Below are 19,708 nucleotides of genomic sequence, written 5' to 3'. Positions count from 1 at the left end.
TATAGCTACTCTTTCTGTTATTTTCATCAGGTTCATTGTGCAGGATTCTTATAAAGTCGAAAATAAGACTATTTATTGGATGTTTATTGTTACACTAACAACTCGTTTTCTTTTTGTAAAACATTAAACTTAATTTTGGAGACAACCTTCGAGCATATACTACTGGACGTAGCATGCAATTACAAAAAGTGTGGCTGAGTGTGCGAGTCGCAATTGGTTGGAGCATTCATTGCCAACCAATCGCGTGCGTGCTAGAGTGAGATGTATAAAGATCTCGAACACGCAGCCACACTTTTATATGCTCGAAGGTGACAACTGATACAGACAAAGCACAAAGCAGCTATTCGAAAACGGTTAGCGATTATGGACTTGCGTTTCAGAATAGACAACGTGAAGGAACAAAATGTTTTTGGGATAACATTGCAANGCCCACCTACGAAGGCTGTCCAGGCCTACACGAGATGAGGCAGGATAAAGAGGGATAATCCCTCTCGATCCCAAATCATTGAGGCCAATTTCTAGCCATGGAATAATGGCGCGAACCAAGTCAGATATGGTTTGGTTCTCCAAAAGACCGTGTGTGCTTTCCAGTTGGATGGTTAATAATTTTTATGGCTTTTTGAAAAGCACATATGATCGAATAATCCAAATCACTTAAATTTTGTCAATCGAATACCGCTATAAAACATGAACCACAGAACAGAATTTAAGCTTCAAATATCTGTTGTGTCCTCTGATCCTCTGAAAAAAGGTTATGTTTATAAACAGAATTAACAGAAATAATAATAAATTTGTATTGTAATTTATGACCCTCAGTTTAAATAAGTAAACTTATAACTGAGCAGGTGCACTTCTTCTGAAGTGCTTTTATGATTTGTCTAAACCGTAATATGACATCACTTATGATGGATTACGAATTCAAAATGAAAACACAAAATGAAAGAATTAAAGTAGAGGATCTATTTGATTACGAGGGCTGTAAAGTCGGAAGAGGCACTTATGGACATGTTTATAAAGGACGTCGAAAAGACGGATCTGACCCCAGAGACTATGCTCTAAAACAAATCGAAGGGACTGGGCTATCTATGTCAGCTTGCCGAGAAATAGCAGTAAGTTGATATTGCAGGAAAATATCAATACGTAGGTTACCACTAGAAATAATGTATATCTTATTAGTTACAAAATGTGTGTCATATTTAATATTATTTATGTATCTCCAATGATGGCCCAAACTTTGGGATGAGTAGTTCAAACACGTGTTTTCAATTTATGAAGCAACAGCAGCAGTGCGTGTTTATGTGTATCATAATTATATATAGTTAATTTGTTGAAAGTGATAAATTCCACTAAAAATATGGTTGTATTATTTCTTAACTCTTACGATGATTATATTCAACTCATTAATCAATAATGTGCCTTTCTAGCTTTTGAGGGAACTGAAACATCCAAATGTAATTAATTTGATAAGAGTATTTTTATCCCATAACGATAGAAAGGTATGGCTTTTATTCGATTTTGCTGAGCACGATTTGTGGCATATAATAAAATTTCATCGTGCAGCCAAAGCTAATAAGAAGCCGGTGATGGTACCTAAAGGAATGGTAAAGTCACTTTTATATCAAATATTAGATGGAATTCATTATCTTCATTCAAACTGGGTATTACACAGGGATCTGAAACCAGCTAATATTTTGGTAATGGGCGAAGGACCAGAAAGAGGAAGAGTGAAAATTGCTGATATGGGTTTTGCCAGATTGTTCAATGCACCTCTTAAACCCCTGGCTGACTTGGATCCTGTTGTAGTCACGTTTTGGTATCGTGCGCCAGAATTATTACTAGGAGCAAGACATTATACAAAAGCCATAGGTATGTATGTAAGGGAGTAATTCTGCAAAAGGAGAACATCTCATGAATTTTTATTTTAGCGTGGTTGTTTGTAAATAATGGTTTTAGAGAAGTCGGAAGGAAACATTCTATAAAGAATTTCTCTAGGAGGTGTACAAATAATTATTTCTGTATAGAATCTAATTTCTATTTTACACATATTATTGAAAATGTCAGATAATATATATTTATGAAAAAAATTTATAGATACAAAAAATCACAAATAATCCCTACTTCCCTACTAATATTATAAATGTGAATGTAAGTTTGTTTGTTACGCTTTCACGCGAAAACTACTTAACCGATCATCATGAAACTTTGTACACATATTCTTGGAGGTATTAGAAGTAACATAGGATACTTTTTATTAAAAAAATTTTTTTTTACGAAATATTTTCTATATTTATTGTTTCAGGTTAGGTGTCATTTTTGTGGTTAATTCGTAATTTTAATTCTTACTCTGTTCTTCTTTAAAAATGCCTCGGAAGCGGAAATCTGGTCTATCCAAAAATTCGTCGCGGGCCCGTGCCGCCAAAGTTGCATGATTCATTTCTATTATACCCTTACCCTTGATCTCTTATACTTAATGGCTTCAATGCGAGCGAAGCCGCAGGTAAAAGCTAGTAGTAAATATAAAATATGTTAAATAAGAATTTTATATAGGGTGTCCTGAATAGGAGTTATAGATTTAACACCAGGTAGAATTCTTCATCAAAATAATTGAAAAATTTCCTATCAGAACTTGTCCAATGTATTAAGATTTAGAACCAATAACTTACGCTTGATTCAAACGTTTTTAAAACGGCAAACCACTAAAAATTGTAATGATAAAACATGTGTAAGGGGTAGTTTGCAACATGGTGTGGGTTCATTTTTATGATATAAATTTAAGGAAGCTAGTTGAAAATAAAATTTTGTCGAAATATATTTTTTTCTAATTTAACTCATGAATAGTACTAACTCGGACCTCCAGCGTCAATTACAATTTCATGTAGTTACAAAAAATATATCATGATCCTTTATAAAAAATAAATATTTCACCACTGTCTAAAGCAGAAGTGACTTCTTACTGATTTTTAAATGTGAAATTTTTTAATGATTGTTAAAATATATTGTTCCATAGAGAAATTTATTACAATTTATCGGTGCTGTTATCAAGAGAAAGCTGAGGATTTCAGTACATTATAATTTTAGTTTAATTAAACTTGATTTTTTTATTTTTTATAATTTAGATAATCTATTCTAATGGTATGGTTTCTGCTTTCTGTTTATTACGATTTTTTTGCAGACATATGGGCTATAGGTTGTATATTCGCTGAGTTGTTGACTTCTGAACCAATTTTTCATTGTCGTCAGGAGGACATTAAAACCAGCAATCCATATCATCATGATCAATTAGACAGAATATTTAATGTAATGGGTTTTCCCCACGAGAAAGATTGGGAGGATATTAAGAAAATGCCTGAGCACCCGACACTTTCAAAGGATTTTAAAAAATCAAAGTAAATTTGGAGATATGCTTCAAACACATATTTAGGAATTAATTATTCCTTTTTTCAGTTATCTCAACTGTTCTTTGGTGAAATATATGGATAGACATAAAATTAAACCAGATAGTAAAGCGTTTCATCTCCTTCAGAAACTGTTGTTAATGGATCCAAATAAAAGAATAACTTCTGAACAAGCCATGCAGGACCCGTATTTCCAAGAAGAACCTCTACCCACCTTGGATGTTTTTGCAGGTAATTTATTCATTGTACTACATATATTCAAGAATTCAGTGATTACTTCCTGCATTAAAAAAAATTATAGGATGTCCTATACCGTATCCAAAAAGAGAGTTTTTGACTGATGATGATCAAGAGGAAAAGTCTGATAATAAAAGACAAAACCAACAACAGCAACAACAACAACCTCAACAGCAACAGCAGCAGCAACAAACTCAGCAGCAACAGCAACAAGCAAATCAACAGGACAATCACAACCCTGCTAAAAGAGTTCGTTTATCGGGACCACAAGGGCATCCCGGACAGGTTAACCAACAGGTAAACAGTTTTAATTTTTAAAAATTAAATACTGTAGACAAGGCGTTTTAAAAGTTTTACAATATCTGTGCTACAAATAAAATTTCTAATTGGACAATATAATACGTGTACACCTCCTATTCTCTAATACTCACTGGACTGGGCATATTAATTGATGGTTATATACAGGGTGTAACTTTGGGTGGGGGTAATATTTATATAGAGGCTACCTTTAAAAACACGTCAATGGTTTGTTTTTTCAATTCCATGGCTATGCATTGTTGTCAAATTTCATATTTAAAGAAAAGGTTATTAGAAATAAAGTAAATTTACACAACACTTGCTGTGAGGTACTGCTCTTTGGCATGTTTCTTTTGTTGAATGGGTGTTTATCACAAGCATTTTATAGCATAACACTTGAAACTTTGTCTTCCACGGCGTTTAAAATTTCTGGTTCCTAATTTCCTACTCTTTGAATTTGGTCCTATCCAACATTAACGTATTTGCATTCAAAACTCCCATTATCTCTTAAATGTTGAACCAGTCTCACAAACATTTTCTTATTCAGTACTTATAAGTCGGGCTAATCTTATATCTTCTTTGCTTCTAAAAGTAAGCTCTAACCATATCAACTCTTTCTTGATTCATATACATGCATTTTCATATTAAACTGATGATGAAAACTGGTAACAAAGAAGGGAATCTGACCTATTACTTTTAGATTTTTCTTCAGAAAATAAAGTTAATTTTGTTTGTTTTTTATTTCTAAATAGTTGTGTTTAATGAGCATTTTTTGCTTTTTAATAAACACAATAAACTGTTGAATTTGCCAATTTTTAATAAAGAAAAATAAATGAGAGTAAATTATTGATCATTATAAATAAATATTGATTTTAAAAGAAAAAGAAGCAGAGAAAGTTAGTCATATATTCGATAGTTATTTTTAAATGTTACTGGTCATTTATGGTCACTGATTAGGCTCAGTTTTGATAAAAAGACTGCTGCCATTATTTATAACACAATACTAAATTTATTTAGGGTTTAATGATAATTACAGAATTTTCATAAGTGATTTCAAACTATTGTGACCAGTAATTTTGATTGGAACAGTAATTTTATTTTCTTCACGTTGGCAATAAAATTTCAGTAAAATTAAAACGATAAGATCAAGATTATATTAAAACGCAACATTCTGTTCACCGACTGTGATTGGTGTAATTGTTCAACCATCCAACAAATCAGCGGTCGCATTATCTCGAGCATAGGAGCAACGGTTTGTTACTATTCATTGTAAATGAATCATTAATATTGGTGACGCCAAGATTTAGGGATTTTTCGTTACCAGTACCAGTCGTGCAATGTTGGGTTGCCTAAGCTCGGAGGTCACATGGCTTGTAAACATTTATGAAGGCTGTGTATAATGTTCTCTCTTACTGTAAAATGTATTGATACTGTAATCTATCTTTTTTTTATAATATTCCTATTTCACAGCAGCAAGAATTTCACCAACAGCAAATGATGTATAATAACAGCTCCCAGCAACAACAACAAAATTTTCAACAAAGGTTTTAAGATTACATATAATTAAGATTAAAAAAATAAATAAGATATTTTATAGCAAAAATCAATCATTTACTTAATTGCCTATAACGAAATGTCATGGACATATTTTATTCTTGTAAGATTTTAGTGATAGGTTGTTATTTTGAGATTGACCTCTGAATTTGCAGGTTATTTGCTTTAAATGTATCAGACCTCAATTAAAGAAACTAGGTAGTTCTTTTTTTTATTCTAGGTTATATGAACTTGTTTCTTTTTGCCTTTAGGTGCCACTTTGACGATGACAATTAATTTTATATAATGTAGAATAAATACTCGAGTATGTGTTTAAATGCAAATGTAGAAAGGTTTTTGTTCCTATACAAGTTTTTAATTTTGTATAATAATACCTTCACTACAAAATTAAAATATATTATAGTTCAAAGCATAAACATAAAACTGAATTTATGTATTTTCTTAAACATGTTTTAGTTTTTCGATTTTGAATAAACCTCGTACTATTCTGTCTGATTTCTTACTCAACTTGTTAACTGGTTTATTGCTATATTGTTAATAATATACCGAATTTTTAATTATGAAAAGGCCAAAATAAGTATTAATAGCAACCCTTCTTGTAGCATAGTGACTTATTTACTATATTTTTAATTTATAGTTTGGCAAAATACCTACCTGAAAATGAAAGAGTAAATTTTAACAAAATTTAATTGCAATAAACTTATTGTGTATGATTATTTTAAAATATTACTTACTCGACGGCCAAAATTATAGATAGTGATTCATCGCTAGCTCTTGGACTAGTAAGGGGGATGAAGCGTGCCGGGAACGAAAATCCAATGGCGTGTCTGCGTAAAAGGCAACAAGATATAGAAAATATTGAAAAAACGTAATAAAACATAACATCTAATATTTTTTACGGTTTGCTATAACCGGCAGTTTGATCAATTTTAATTATTACAGCATTTTAAAATGTCCCAGTTGTGTTTTTTTAATTTATAAATTTATTATAGCCATGGAATTAGACCCCTCGTCTACGCTTATGCTATGACGTTTCTCAGGTCGGGCAAATCAAGTCCGTTTACACCCACTAAAAAAGCATTTCCCTATTCCCTACCAAGTGCAAAAGACAGAGATAAAATATAGATCGACGTTCAGTGTAACTCAGTCTATACACGATTATAGATTCTACCGATGTGCATGGCGAGCGGCACAAAGAAATAATATTGAACCGTATAGAAATCATTTTATATTTTATACGCATTATGGTAATAGTGTTTTTATATTATGTATTAGTCACTCTTTATAATTTCGGCCGCCGAGTTATAGTGTTATATTAAATGCTATTGTATTAATTTAATTATATGGAAAGAAACCTATATTGGCTTTACAATTTTTTAATAAATTAGTTTTAGATATTGGTTTTTTACTGATTTACGATGAGAATGGTCACTGAGAATAACATTGTTTTCAGAGCTAAATTTATTTATGTTAAAATAATTCAATATTCTTCAGAAGAAACTTCGACTGTTCTAGAGTTTCTTCTGAAGAAGGGAGCGATACATCTTTCGAAACATCAAGAAATCTAAACTAGGTGGCAATCAGTCCGGAACGGGAAATTGTTCACAGTTCAACCATTGACAACTGTCGTGGAAGTCTACAAACCAGGTTGATATGTAAATATTTTTTTCTCAAATACTGGTACTATTCAGTATTCTGTAACATGTTACATCAATTAGCGAGAACTTTAAGGTGGGTATTCATTTGTGTCAAATATGCCGCGTAACGTAACACCGAACATGTTACGTTACAGCTAGTGGCGACGGAAAATTGTTGCATGGTACGTGTAACAAATTTGACACGCGTAACTAATCTGGGACGAACCATCAGTTGTCGGTTTTTAGTCGTCGCATCAAAGGGATGCAACAGTACTTTCTGCCACATGTTGAGACGGGGTTACCCTTTCGCCGCAACGTTGTCTATTGCACATGTGATTTTGTCAATTTTTTATTCTTTTGTATATGGTCTGGGGTCAGTCTGTTTTCTGCAGTGACTAGGAAGAGGGTGTTTTTCTGTGTTTGTGCAAAATCAGTCGGGTGCATTCTGACGAAATTCTTGTACAGTTCACTTATATGTTGGAATTTTAAATCCGCCAACAAACTTGATCCACTATATATTGTCCTACTCTGATACAGTTTTGAGATCCACCATCGCAAAGATTTCCGTTTCTTATTCTTTAAAATTGTATGATGAATAAAAATATATGACGCTGCTGCTAACTGCAAATGCAGTGACAAATCAATTATTGTAGTCAGGTTCATACTGCGAGTTTTTGTTCCTGTGTCTTCTCGTAACCTTATTTTGTTACTTTACGGAATGAATGATATGACCAAAACCACACATACTTTCGCAGCGAACCGTGTCACCTTTTGCAATAAGCCCTAACATGTTTGTTGTTACGTTACGGAGCATTGCCACAAGTGGATATCCGCCTTTAGATGCGTGTAACATGAGCCGAAGATTTAAAACGATACATTTAATGAAAGCATAAATATTTAGATACAGACGTAGCTGGTGTGGGGAAGCTCTGGGGCGTCGCCCCCCTAGAAGCTTTCATAGTAAAAAAATTTAATTTAAAATTTAGTTTACAATGTTATCTACATGATTAAATAATAAATAATAAGAATAGTCTTATGAAACGTACATTAAAAACGAAACGTTAAATTTGTATAATGTGTAGTCAGTTTAACTCGATTTGCAAAATTCGTTTGCAAAGCTCTGAACACGTGGGTTCCTTGTATATGTGTAGTGTTTATAGTGGTGGTCATGGTTACCGTAGCGTAGCAGTGAAAGGCAGAGTGGGAGTAGCTCATATTTACTATACAATAGTAAACTACTATACAATACTAAACTTTACTATACGTAGTTTGTGCTATATATATCCTCTATTTAGTCCGACCGTAACCAAATAATAGCTATCCACCGCTTTTTTTTTAATAAACGTAATTTGTTCAGGTGTGGTGTAAAAATTCCTCAGGCAAGCCGTTGACTACGTACCCGACGTGACCGACAAACACAAAAGACCTAGACACCAACTTTTTGACCCTGGGTGACCACCCCAACGACATCCCCCCCTGCTCGCTAACCTTTTCTGTTTCAGAGACAGCCAGGATCAAGAAACGAAGACAACGACACACACACACACACACACACACATACACACCCCCCATACCCTCCTTACCCCTCCCCTCCCGCGCTAGCCTAAGGGCCACCTTAGCAAAGCGCATCCCAGGCTGCATAGCCGCACTACCCTACCCAACCATACCACACATAAACATGACACTACCCCCGGGGTTTACACAGACGAGCCGGCGAAGCAAGAAGAGCGCCAGAAGAAAGGGCCCTAGCCGGCGGGGCCCAGCCAGGACAAAAGGAGGTCCCACAAAGCGCCTACACCGGCCGCATTTGCGGTCGGGGTAGACGACGGATGGGGCCCACCTACAAAGGCTGTCCAGACCTACACGAGATGAGGCAGGATAAAGAGGGATAATCCCCCTCGATCCCAAATCATTGAGGCCAATTTCTAGCCATGGAATAATGGCGGTGTAAAACTTTATAACATGACATTAGCGCATCTGTAGTCGGCGGACTACATTTTTTCCTGTAAGGTTAGAAGTTAGAAGAAGTCTTTAGTACAATAATATTTCAGTCAACGCATGCAGGTTATATCAAAAGGTGAGATTTTGTTCTATATAAGATACTTAAATATTACAGAGTAATAAACTTCGAGCATATTCCCCGTGTTGTGATTGGTTCATTTAAGTTTCGCGGCACTTTTACGCTCACATTTTGACATTTGCCAGAAAAATTGAGTTCGCCATTGTTGTGTTTCATAGTGTATTCTAATGTTTTTGCGTTTTTAATGATTTCGTGCTCGTTAGTAAGATTTTTTCCAGTGAAAAAAGTCTTGAACAATGCCGAAGAAGTGTTATATTTGCAATATGTACCAAATGAAAGAAAATCAACGATCGTTCCATAAGTAAGTAACAATAATCATAGACGTAGCAATAAAACAAGCTGTTGGGGTTAAATTTAAATATTTCGTTTTGACAAAATTTAAGTGGCAAAAAGCATTAGTAAATCAGATAAATAAAAGCGTACAAAATTTAATCGATTTTTTTATATGTTACAGATCTCCGAAAAATCTTCTAATTAGAAGACAGTGGTTTAGAAGCTTAGGAATTCCATATACAGAAACAATCTATCTATCAATATCTATATATATCTATGTATGCCTGATCACTTTTGTAATAAAATGCAGGATAATATTCTTAGGATAAGGCATAAGTTAATAAAAAATATTTTATTTCATAATCAATAAATTTCTATTTGAGTAATATGGTTGTCTTTTTCATTCATAACATTCATTCGATAGGGACAACCTAAAAAATAAACAGCTTTATTAGGGACAAACTTTAACTCCAGTAATATAACCGTAACACGCAATGTAAAAATCTACATGTAATTCTATATAAAATATATATTTAAACCTGTTCTAATTTTTAGTTTTCTATTTATAAATTCACACATATGTGTTTGTGATAGGAAGGGTTAATGGACCGACACTATAATATGAATTATAATTATAAAATATGGTCAATCTTTTAGTTTCCTATATACAAATTTTATAAATAATTCTATGTAAGAGTTGATACCAAATTTTACACCGTGTCATACAGCTATTAAAATTAAAACTAGGGTATACCTACCCAAATGGAATTTAATTACTTTGTTTTGTTAAAATCTTGTGAAAATCATATTCATTAACAGCTTAAGAGTATGATGAAATGTATCATTCTTTTTGTATATAAATGAGAGTAGAATTGTGTCAGTAGATCATCTCCACCGTATTCTAGGAAGAAGTAAATGTAGAGGACTGTGAAGTTCATAAGTAATAAAATAGATTGAAGAAAAGTTAAATAATCTCATATATACCTTAAGAAATAAAACAGGCTTTCTTAGCATTCCTATTAATGGCACCATATTTTCCCGTATTACTAGTTTATTTGCGGAAAATAAAATTTACAATTATAATTACTAAACTTGTTATTTTAGTTGCAATCAGCCCCTATAAAATGATACGCCACTGCCCATGAGGGAATGTAAACACAACTTCCTCACCCCTCCCATGAACTATTTTGGCTTCAAACCACATAGGTATAAATTATGTATCTATGTCTTTTCTTGATCTGTGGTCTTTTTATCTTCTTGATAGGACGATAGGGTTTTTCGTTGTTCATGTTTCTATGTTTGCATCACTGATTTTCCTAAATTTCCGTATCCGTTTCCTCCGCCATTCTTTTTAACTTGACGTCAGAAAGGTTGTTGCATGTTCATTTCGTAGTAGTGTAAAAGGTGCGTATGTTATTAAAATATATAAGGAATATATTTTTTACATAAATTTAAATTAATCTTTATTTTTGGGTAAAGTTGCAAGACTGAAGTCCAACATTTATTGTCAGAGTAATTACTGTAATTGTGCAATGTAATGTAAAATATGACGAATTAACTGGTATCTTGTATTTACTTGCAGCAACAAAATGCAGTTACATTTTCGTGGTCAATCCAGTCACGCACTTGAGTGCGTAGGCTCCGAAACCATTGGACAAATCAAGGTAAAAGATAATGGATGTTTGTTATTAGGTTAGGAATGTAAATTTTGATTGTAGGATCATATTGCATCCCTAGAATCCTTAAAAGCATCAGAGATCAGTTTGTATGCTGCTGGTGTACCAGTCTCTGATGATGACTTGGTTTCAGAATTTGAAAACGCAGATATTGAGCTGACTGTTGGTCTTCCCGGTGGTAAAGTACATGGCTCCTTAGCTCGTGCCGGTATGTATTATTTTTATCATTTATTTACAGTATATTTTTATCACTTTCAAATATTGCAGAATATTTAATTTGAAAGCACTAGAAAAGTATTTAGTTTTTCAAATTAATGATGAAACATGCTTCAGTTGTTATCTATCATGTGGGAATAAATAATAAATTAACATCCGATAAATAATAATGATAATTAATAATCTTTTAAAATCTTAAATAGATATACATACCTATATTAATATTTTAAATGAACACTTACAATTTCAAAAGTTTTTAAATTTTATACATGTATATTGACTATTTATTTTATTTATGCAGTTCATAGAAACAACAATATAAAGTTTTTTTAAGTACAAATTGTTACATATGTCTGTTTTAAATAGAATATATAATATAATAATTACTAAAATCAACTCGGTCAATTTGTATTTGCTGGAATCACTTTGACAATTATTGCAAGTAACAGCAGATCATATGCGATTAATAACATATGATCTTCCTGAAACTTGCTAAATAAAATTGAACTGTTTGAGGTAATTTTGGAAATCCATTTCAGAATTGCTATAGAAAGTCTCATACAATTAATTGTTATATTACAATTACCTAAAATATTAGGGATTGATTGATTTAGTCTTTCCGAAGTCAATTGAACATGTAAAATAACGCCTGGCAATAAAATTAATGAGCTTCATTGACGTCCCTAAAAAGTTTTCTGATAAAGGTAAAAAATTATAATAATTTGTATATAATGTGCAGAAAATTTTTATTAATATTCATTTGGCCAACAACATATTTTAATTATTTATGTCCCCAAACAATTTTATTATATTGATGGTAAATTTCGTTTTGTTCTGTTTCAAAAGCTCTCCAAAATGCCATGTAACAATATTATTTCTCCCTTTCGCAATTGTAATATCAATGATTAATAGAAGGTGCCTGTAATAAATTAAAATTACCTGAATCACACCAAATTCCGCATTGCTGCACTGCACTGCTGGGAAATTTGTGGACCACTTGTCAACGGCTGAGATTTATTGCCCAGTGGCCCAATGCAACTGTATTTATATTTCATTTGGCCATGCTCGCTTTCTTCAACTGGACATATACATTTCTACCACCTCCACGTTTAGTTCGACCAGACATGTATATGGGTATGGCTAAATAAATATGGGAACAAGTTTTTCAAATATTTCAATACCGAGTTGCTGCGTCAGCAATCGAACGTGGTACATACTGTCATCCTTTTGGTTCTTCAATTGATATCAGAAAGACTACCAATATGCAGGCTGTTAATGATATACTCCACCAACTAACACAGTAAGAGCTCTTTGAAACCTGTGTTTGGAAACACTTTGTTTTCGTGATACAGGATATTGAAATTTAAAAAAAATATCAATTCAAATATTTATTAACCCTAGAACACTTGCTATTTTGTGCCGCATAATATTGTTGACACGTAAAATTTACGTACTAGCAAAATGCAAGTTAAAATATAGAAATATGTTAGTATTCTTTGAATACAAGACAGAAAAAAGCCAGACAAATGATTTATTAATGAAAAAAAAATAATAATAATATGATTAGGTAACATAATTAGGTATGATTTTTAAAGTACTCAATACTCGCGCAATACTGTTGACACGCCAAAATGACGTACAAATACTTACAAAATATTATGGCGACATGTGTTAAGCTTGATAAAATAATGCCGTACGACCATACGCACATGTGAAATCAAGCTGATTTCGTTCTAGATGATAAGTGCACGTCAGAGAGAGCACTGCTGGCTGGCTGGCTAGAGTGGGGGGCTGATAGATATATAGATTGAGGAAATTTATTATATTATGTTTAGAGTCAACATTTTAAATTTAACAAATTAATATTTTGAAAATGACTGGTTTTTTGAATAAAGTGAAGATTTTCTTTCCTTTACAGCAATTTTACAATCAAAATTACATAACAATTAATGTAATGCAGAAAAATGATCAATTTCATTGATTGTTGTGTAAAACTGCTATTGAAAGTAAAATTGACAGATAAGTTTATGTAATTTTCAAAATACATCAAGCATTTTTAGAGATATTTGTAATTGTGATATATTTTTTAAATTTCAACACCTTGTATCTGGAAAACTAGTTGATTCATTAAGGCTTTTGATCTAAAATGAATGATTTGCTAAATTATAACATGAACTTGGAAAACACTCTGAACAGATCTTTCAGCAGCAATATTGATCGATGCAGTGGTCGATATGTCATGTAATATTAATGCCAATATTGATATTAAATATCTGCACCCAGTTGATCATTAAATATTATTATTTATGTTATTTTTTAAATACTTATTATTTTTAGGTAAGGTAAAAGGACAAACACCAAAAGTGGAGAAGCAGGAAAAAAAGAAGAAGAAGACAGGTCGTGCCAAGAGACGCATCCAGTACAACAGGAGATTCGTCAATGTAGTGGCCTCATTTGGAAGGCGACGTGGACCAAATTCCAATTCTGCTCCAACGTCTTAGATATTTTCATTATGAATGTAATATTTTTTTCTCAAAAATATATCTAATAATCCAAAATGTTTTTTTTTTACTCGTGTTTCAAAAACTTCCTTCAACATTTGAATTTATAATATTACAAGTTAAGCCGAGAAATTTAATCAATTAATTTAAAAAATATTGTACAATTACTAAAATAAAAAAAGGTATACATAAATTCTCTTGACAATACTAAATAAATAGTAACAAAGTAATTTGGCAAACTGGAAAATTTTGTGTAGTCTAAAATTAAATTAAATGACGTAATGTAGTTGCTAGTAAGAAAAATTCAATACATAAAATTATTGTGGTGTTGAATTATTAATCGATCAAATATCAATATATTCTGCAATACTAATTATGTGATGGGCAAAATTGAGTATTTTTAAGAATCGAGTATTTGTTCCTAGGATGCTTTTAAGAATCGAATGTTTATCCGAGTGCTAAGGATTGAGTGCCAGATGGAAGATTGAATGGTGAATGAAGAATGTTACAATCGTGGTGTGGGGTGGGTATATTTTCATATTTAATATATTAAGTTTTGTGTAGAATTGTTTAAATTTGATGTTTTTTAAATATATTTTCTAAAAATTTTATTTCAATACAGGCTTACAAATTCGCTTCTCACTACAGGGATCTCGAAAATGGTAAGAGGTAGGAAGTAGCTTAAATGGTAGTAAAAGTTGGGTAATCAGAGGACCAACATTAGCCTCTAAAAAATTACAGGATTAGTTTTCGAAATATAAAAAAAAACGAAATTTTGGAAATCCATTTTTGTTTAATTTCAGCCTTGTTTGAGATGATATTGAAAAAAGATCACTTTCTTATGGCCACTTTTTGCCCTCTATCGAATGGCATAATCAATTTTTATATGTAACATTTCGTCTCCTCAGGACCATCATCAACTTAATTTTTTTAAATACGACCCTAGAAATTTTATTACATTTTCTGCAAGCCTTCATGACCCCCAATACTTACTGCCTCAGCCCGAACTAGATTCAGACGTTTTGTCTCGAAAAATTCATCTTAAGTGTATTCGTTCCAAATTTATCTAAATTTTTTACTTAGATTTCTTTGTTTATTGAATTATCGTACACTGTAAGTGTCGTTAGACCCTGTGAAATCCTTCTAGTTATTTAAGCTATTACCACCACGTGTTACAATAAAACATTTATTATTATTAACTATTACCATCACTTGGTCATACATAACTCAATAAGTTGTTGCGTCAAAATTAAAACATTACAATTTTAATTTTATTATGATAAATTAATTCTTAAAAATGCATATGAAGAACCAAGATCAGCATAATATTATTGGAATTTATTATATTTGTAACCGCAACTGTGAAGGAGCATGTCAGATGTATTTGTATGATTATCCTGAAAAAAAATAGATCGGAATTTGTTTGAATTTTGAGCACTCGAAAAGCCTAGAAATAACTAAAGACGTGGGAATAACTAATAACTTTTTATTTTAATACGTGGGTGGTAAGAGGTTAAATAACTAGATGGATTTCACAGGGTCTAACAACACCTACAGTGTACGATAATTCAATAAACAAAGAAATCTAAATACAAAATTTAGATAAATTCGGAACGAATATACTGAAGATAAATTTTTCGAGACAAAATATTTGAATCTGGTTCGGGCTGAGGCAGTAAAATATTGGGGGTCATGAAGGCTTGCAAAAAATGTAATAAAATTCCTAAGGTCTTATTTAAAAAAATGAAGTTGATGATGGTTCTGGAGAGACGAAACGTTACATATAAAAATTGATTATGCTCTTCGATAGAGGGCAAAAAGTGGCCATGAGAAAGTGATCTTTTTTCAATATCATCTCAAACAAGGCTGAAATTAAACAAAAATGGATTTCCAAAATTTCGTTTTTTTTTTTTTCAAATATTTCGAAAATTAATCATATTAGCCTTGATTTTTTAGAGGCATAATGTTGGTTCCTTGATTAATCAACTTTGCCCCCCTTTAAGATAGTTAGTATCTCTTACTGTTTTTGAGATCCCTGTAGTGAGAAGCGAATTTGTAACAGCCTGTATATTCTTTTGTTTCCAATAGATATTTTAAAAATCATACACAATATTATGGTAGATATACAGAATATTTCAAATTCTTTCTATTTCGCAAATCATCTGTTTGATAACCACAGAGAACTAAACGTATTCAATTTCTTACGATTCATTCAATAACCTAAATCAGTAGTTGAATATTTCCCGCACTCAAGAACTCACATCTCTCATGATATTTGCTGGGTAGCTTGACAACTATGGAGAACTAAAAGTATTCGAGTACTTTCAGCAAGTACCCGAGAACAGCAAGTACTTTTGAGAAACGGGTAGTACTCTATTTTTCATTCGAGTTCTTCCATCAACAAAATAATAGTAAAAATGTTTTTATTGAAATATGCTTCGTTTTCGAAAAGCTTGGTGTTTTTTCTATTATAACAGAAAATATTAATGCAAACCTCTGTTATCAGGTAAAATTTCATGAAAATATAAAAAAACCAGTAGTATGCAAGCTTCATTTATGGGATTCCTTCACAAAAATTAATGTTATGCCTTGGAGTAAAGCAGGAATGCCATTTAAAATTTTCAATGGTTTTTAAGTGTTACTACTGTAGTTATCATTTATGAACATTTGAGTATTTTGTTGCAAAGTAGTTTCAGTAAGCACAATCTTTTAGCTAAATTTGTAGTAGGTACTATTAATATTTTTTTAAGATTTAGACTAATTTACTTCTATTCAAATCAAACAAGTTTATTGATTTTTGAGTAAGTTGGTCTAAATCATAAAAAATAACCCATACTTATAGCTGAAAAATTTATAATAGTTGAATTAAATTAGAACATGCCAAAAATATTCAGCTGTCTGTAATTGATTACTGCATTGGAAAATTGAATTATGTTACCAGTATCATGCATATTTTGTAACATCCATGACAAAATGTTGACAATTTGAAATATGACTTTATTTCTGATTTATGAATATTAATTTTTTTTTAAAGGGGTCCGAAGATGAAATCCGCTTACCAATGGCTTTATATATTTACAAGAACTTCTATTTAATGATTGAACGCCACATTAGCACCCTTCATGTCGAACCTAAAAAACTTGTAAACGGTTTTTTGAGACGTGCTTGAAAATATTTTATCACCCTGGAAAGTATTTTTCAGTAAAACTATTTGAACTACCTCTAGCTTCCTTGTAGAATACATTGGAAGCATTTGGTCAACTAACTAAACACTCTGTACATGAACATAAAATGACGACAAATTCACATATGAACTGAAAGAAATCTAGAACTTGTAATATTTTCTCCACTTACAAATAAAAAAAGTTCTGTAATAATAAATTTATTGCACTTTGAAATAAAGTGTAAGGAAAACAAAAACAGTAATTTGATAAAAAGAATTTTATTAAATAAATAAAAATATTTTAAACATACGGGTTCCAATTGCTTCCATCTTCAGGAGTTAAATTGTTAGTGACAAGTAAAACAATATCAACAATCCACCATATTCCCAATCCTCCTAATGTTAATAATTTGCCAACGGCAGTTCCAGTTTGACCTAAGCAGAATCTATCCATACCTAGGAATCCTAATAAAATGCTATACAATAAAGTAGTGGTGAAATACTGGTCCGAATATTTTATACAAGGAACACCTTCTCTGAAAAATGTTCTATTTCCAAAGCATTCTATTTTATGCAAAACTGTACATAAAACTTTTGTCCTTTCAACATCTTCGTAGCGCATTCCCCCAAATTTTACACATCCATATCCAAGATCTTCTTTAGCAGTTTTATTACCTTTGTGGTCTATAGGTTCTTGGCATTCTATAAATTCCCATGACAGGAAGTTACACTTGACTAAGGGACGCAAGGGATCAAAAATCTCTGTCTTGTTTTCACAGTTGATATAGGTTATATTTACTAGTATGAAAAATACACAGAGGAAAAACATTATTATGCATAATTGATAAAAACTGCTGTTTAAACTAGCACTATTAATAAAAATTAGAAATAACTTCTGTTTTTAATGTATATTAACACTTTTTAAAATTTTCTTATTTACCTACAAAATGGTAAAAATAAAATGTCAAAGTAGAGGTTAGATTAGAAGAAAAGATATTAGTAATAGGGATTGGACACAGTTTTTTTTTCAAAGTAGGATTTACTTAAACTCCGCCTTTATTGAACGCAGTTTGTAAACTGTTTTAAACTGTTTCCATGAAATAAAAAAAAAATTATTCAAGTCAGCTTAGATTAGTTTAGGTAAACTCTAAATATTCATACTTTTATTAAATGTTTTATTTTAAATTTGATATTAAATCGTCTATCCCCGAGAAATTTGTTACCCGCCTCAAAGAGGCGGTGTTTAAGTTACACTATTTGCGAAAAACACTAGAGATGTAGGGTAGACCCACAATAGATGACCTTATAAATTATAAGGTCTATGGGTAGAGGTGACCAGACCACAAACATATAGAGGTTTCTTCGTGAGAAAATCGCTAACACGGTTAATTACAGTTAATTATGTTCTAGAATTTTCCCGAGAAATGAAGTTAACCCATTAGAGCATATACTACATGGAAGAAGCATGCTTACGGACGGCGACAGTGTTAGTTTCCATTTCCATTTTTTCCATTTCCAGGGTCAAATATATACGATTCCATTTAAAATGTTCAGTTTGACTTCTAAAAGACCTTGAAGGTCATTGTCAAGGTCATGATCAAGGTCACCGTTGGATTGCTCACTCAAAACCCCGCAACTTTTGTCCTAAAATCATTTTTTTGTTTGAGCAGTATTTTCTGTTTCCAAACTTTTTGAACACCCGGTATGTATAAAATAATAACTTTAGTAAATTGACATTCAATGAGTAAGTGCCGATAAAAGATTTTCAGGAAATAACGTCATCGTTTTGTAAAATAATTTTATGTTCAAACAATAATAGATGAGGGTGCTGTTCAATCGGCTAAACGTCTATTTCTACGACTAATTGTAAGATAGATAGTTCAAATAAAATTTTGTTGGAAAATGCTTCATTTCCCAGAATGTTCCCAAGGATGTTCATATCGAAAAGAACTGTTTTCAGGTATTCCACGGAAACACGTTAATCAATTTTTTCTAGTACAATTTCCTATAAATATAAAGAAGCGGCGCACTATGGGCGATTTTGATTTTTTTTTTGTTCAAAATCGTAAATCTCGGAGACAAAGTGAGCTATCAATGCGTATTTTTTTTAAACTAAAGCTAAGCGTTTGTAAATTTGAGGAAAAATAATAAGAGGAAGGGGTGGGAAAATCGAAACTTTTTATTTCGACGTTATTTTCCAAAAAAATGGTACATAAGAGTGGATTTTGATACCTACCAGTCCCTGGCTGACAAGGCTAAAAAAAATTCCGATTTGTATACAATTAACCCTTATCGAGAGGTTAGGAATTTGGAAAAACGGGGTAAATGTGAAAAAATTAGACTAAAATTTTTAAATACCTTTTACATTGAAAAGTATTCTAATAACTAATTATACCTACGAATTTATTGGACAAATAAGTCTTGTGGTACCACCCCCCTAATAGGGGTGAAAATGAAGGGGGAGGGGGTTGAAATATTGAAATATCATGAAAAACTTCGTATTTGATTTTGATGATCGCTGAATCCGATTTTGATAGACGTTTTTGCACGCACTTACCTTTGATTTAGATTTTTTGACCATACCCCCTTCTTCTTCTTCTTATTCTAGTGGTTGGTCTTAATAAGTCCCATAGCACTGCGGCCTAATTAGGCCTATTGTGCGTCCCACTACTAGTCCTA

The 19,708-nt window shown here is 32.0% G+C and overlaps 3 protein-coding genes across 3 annotated transcripts; 2 read left to right on the top strand and 1 right to left on the bottom strand.

Annotated features, from left to right (window-relative positions):
- The first annotated feature begins 741 nt into the window (after positions 1-741).
- On the top strand, positions 742-6,221 carry LOC108916441 (cyclin-dependent kinase 8). The gene is made up of 6 exons (XM_018722696.1): positions 742-1,109; positions 1,425-1,866; positions 3,173-3,386; positions 3,445-3,626; positions 3,697-3,929; positions 5,400-6,221. The coding sequence occupies exons 1-6, from the start codon at positions 870-872 to the stop codon at positions 5,478-5,480; spliced, it is 1,392 nt and encodes a 463-aa protein (XP_018578212.1). The 5' UTR covers positions 742-869; the 3' UTR covers positions 5,481-6,221.
- Positions 6,222-10,770: 4,549 nt separating this feature from the next.
- Positions 10,771-13,923, top strand: LOC108916443 (ubiquitin-like protein FUBI). The gene is made up of 4 exons (XM_018722697.1): positions 10,771-10,877; positions 11,056-11,137; positions 11,192-11,357; positions 13,703-13,923. The coding sequence occupies exons 2-4, from the start codon at positions 11,063-11,065 to the stop codon at positions 13,864-13,866; spliced, it is 405 nt and encodes a 134-aa protein (XP_018578213.1). The 5' UTR covers positions 10,771-10,877; positions 11,056-11,062; the 3' UTR covers positions 13,867-13,923.
- Positions 13,924-17,294: 3,371 nt separating this feature from the next.
- Positions 17,295-17,970, bottom strand: LOC108916444 (TM2 domain-containing protein CG11103). The gene has a single exon (XM_018722698.1). It carries the CDS (start codon positions 17,856-17,858, stop codon positions 17,331-17,333), a length of 528 nt encoding a protein of 175 aa, XP_018578214.1. The 5' UTR covers positions 17,859-17,970; the 3' UTR covers positions 17,295-17,330.
- Positions 17,971-19,708: the final 1,738 nt, after the last annotated feature.

The sequence above is a fragment of the Anoplophora glabripennis genome, unplaced genomic scaffold (assembly GCF_000390285.2).
Source record: "Anoplophora glabripennis isolate ALB-LARVAE unplaced genomic scaffold, Agla_2.0 scaffold2103, whole genome shotgun sequence".
Classification (NCBI taxonomy): Eukaryota; Metazoa; Arthropoda; class Insecta; order Coleoptera; family Cerambycidae; genus Anoplophora; species Anoplophora glabripennis.
This window is presented reverse-complemented; position numbering and strand designations above follow the sequence as displayed.

Bases quoted from the DNA above. Each gene is read 5' to 3' on its own strand.
- LOC108916441 (XM_018722696.1), top strand. From the start codon at position 870: ATGATTTGTCTAAACCGTAATATGACATCACTTATGATGGATTACGAA. The intron at 1,867-3,172 runs GTATGTATGTAA...ATTTTTTTGCAG, and splicing joins ACATTATACAAAAGCCATAG to ACATATGGGCTATAGGTTGT. The intron at 3,387-3,444 runs GTAAATTTGGAG...TCCTTTTTTCAG, and splicing joins AAGGATTTTAAAAAATCAAA to TTATCTCAACTGTTCTTTGG.
- LOC108916443 (XM_018722697.1), top strand. From the start codon at position 11,063: ATGCAGTTACATTTTCGTGGTCAATCCAGTCACGCACTTGAGTGCGTA. The intron at 11,138-11,191 runs GTAAAAGATAAT...TTTTGATTGTAG, and splicing joins AAACCATTGGACAAATCAAG to GATCATATTGCATCCCTAGA. The intron at 11,358-13,702 runs GTATGTATTATT...TATTATTTTTAG, and splicing joins TGGCTCCTTAGCTCGTGCCG to GTAAGGTAAAAGGACAAACA.
- LOC108916444 (XM_018722698.1), bottom strand. From the start codon at position 17,858: ATGTTTTTCCTCTGTGTATTTTTCATACTAGTAAATATAACCTATATC.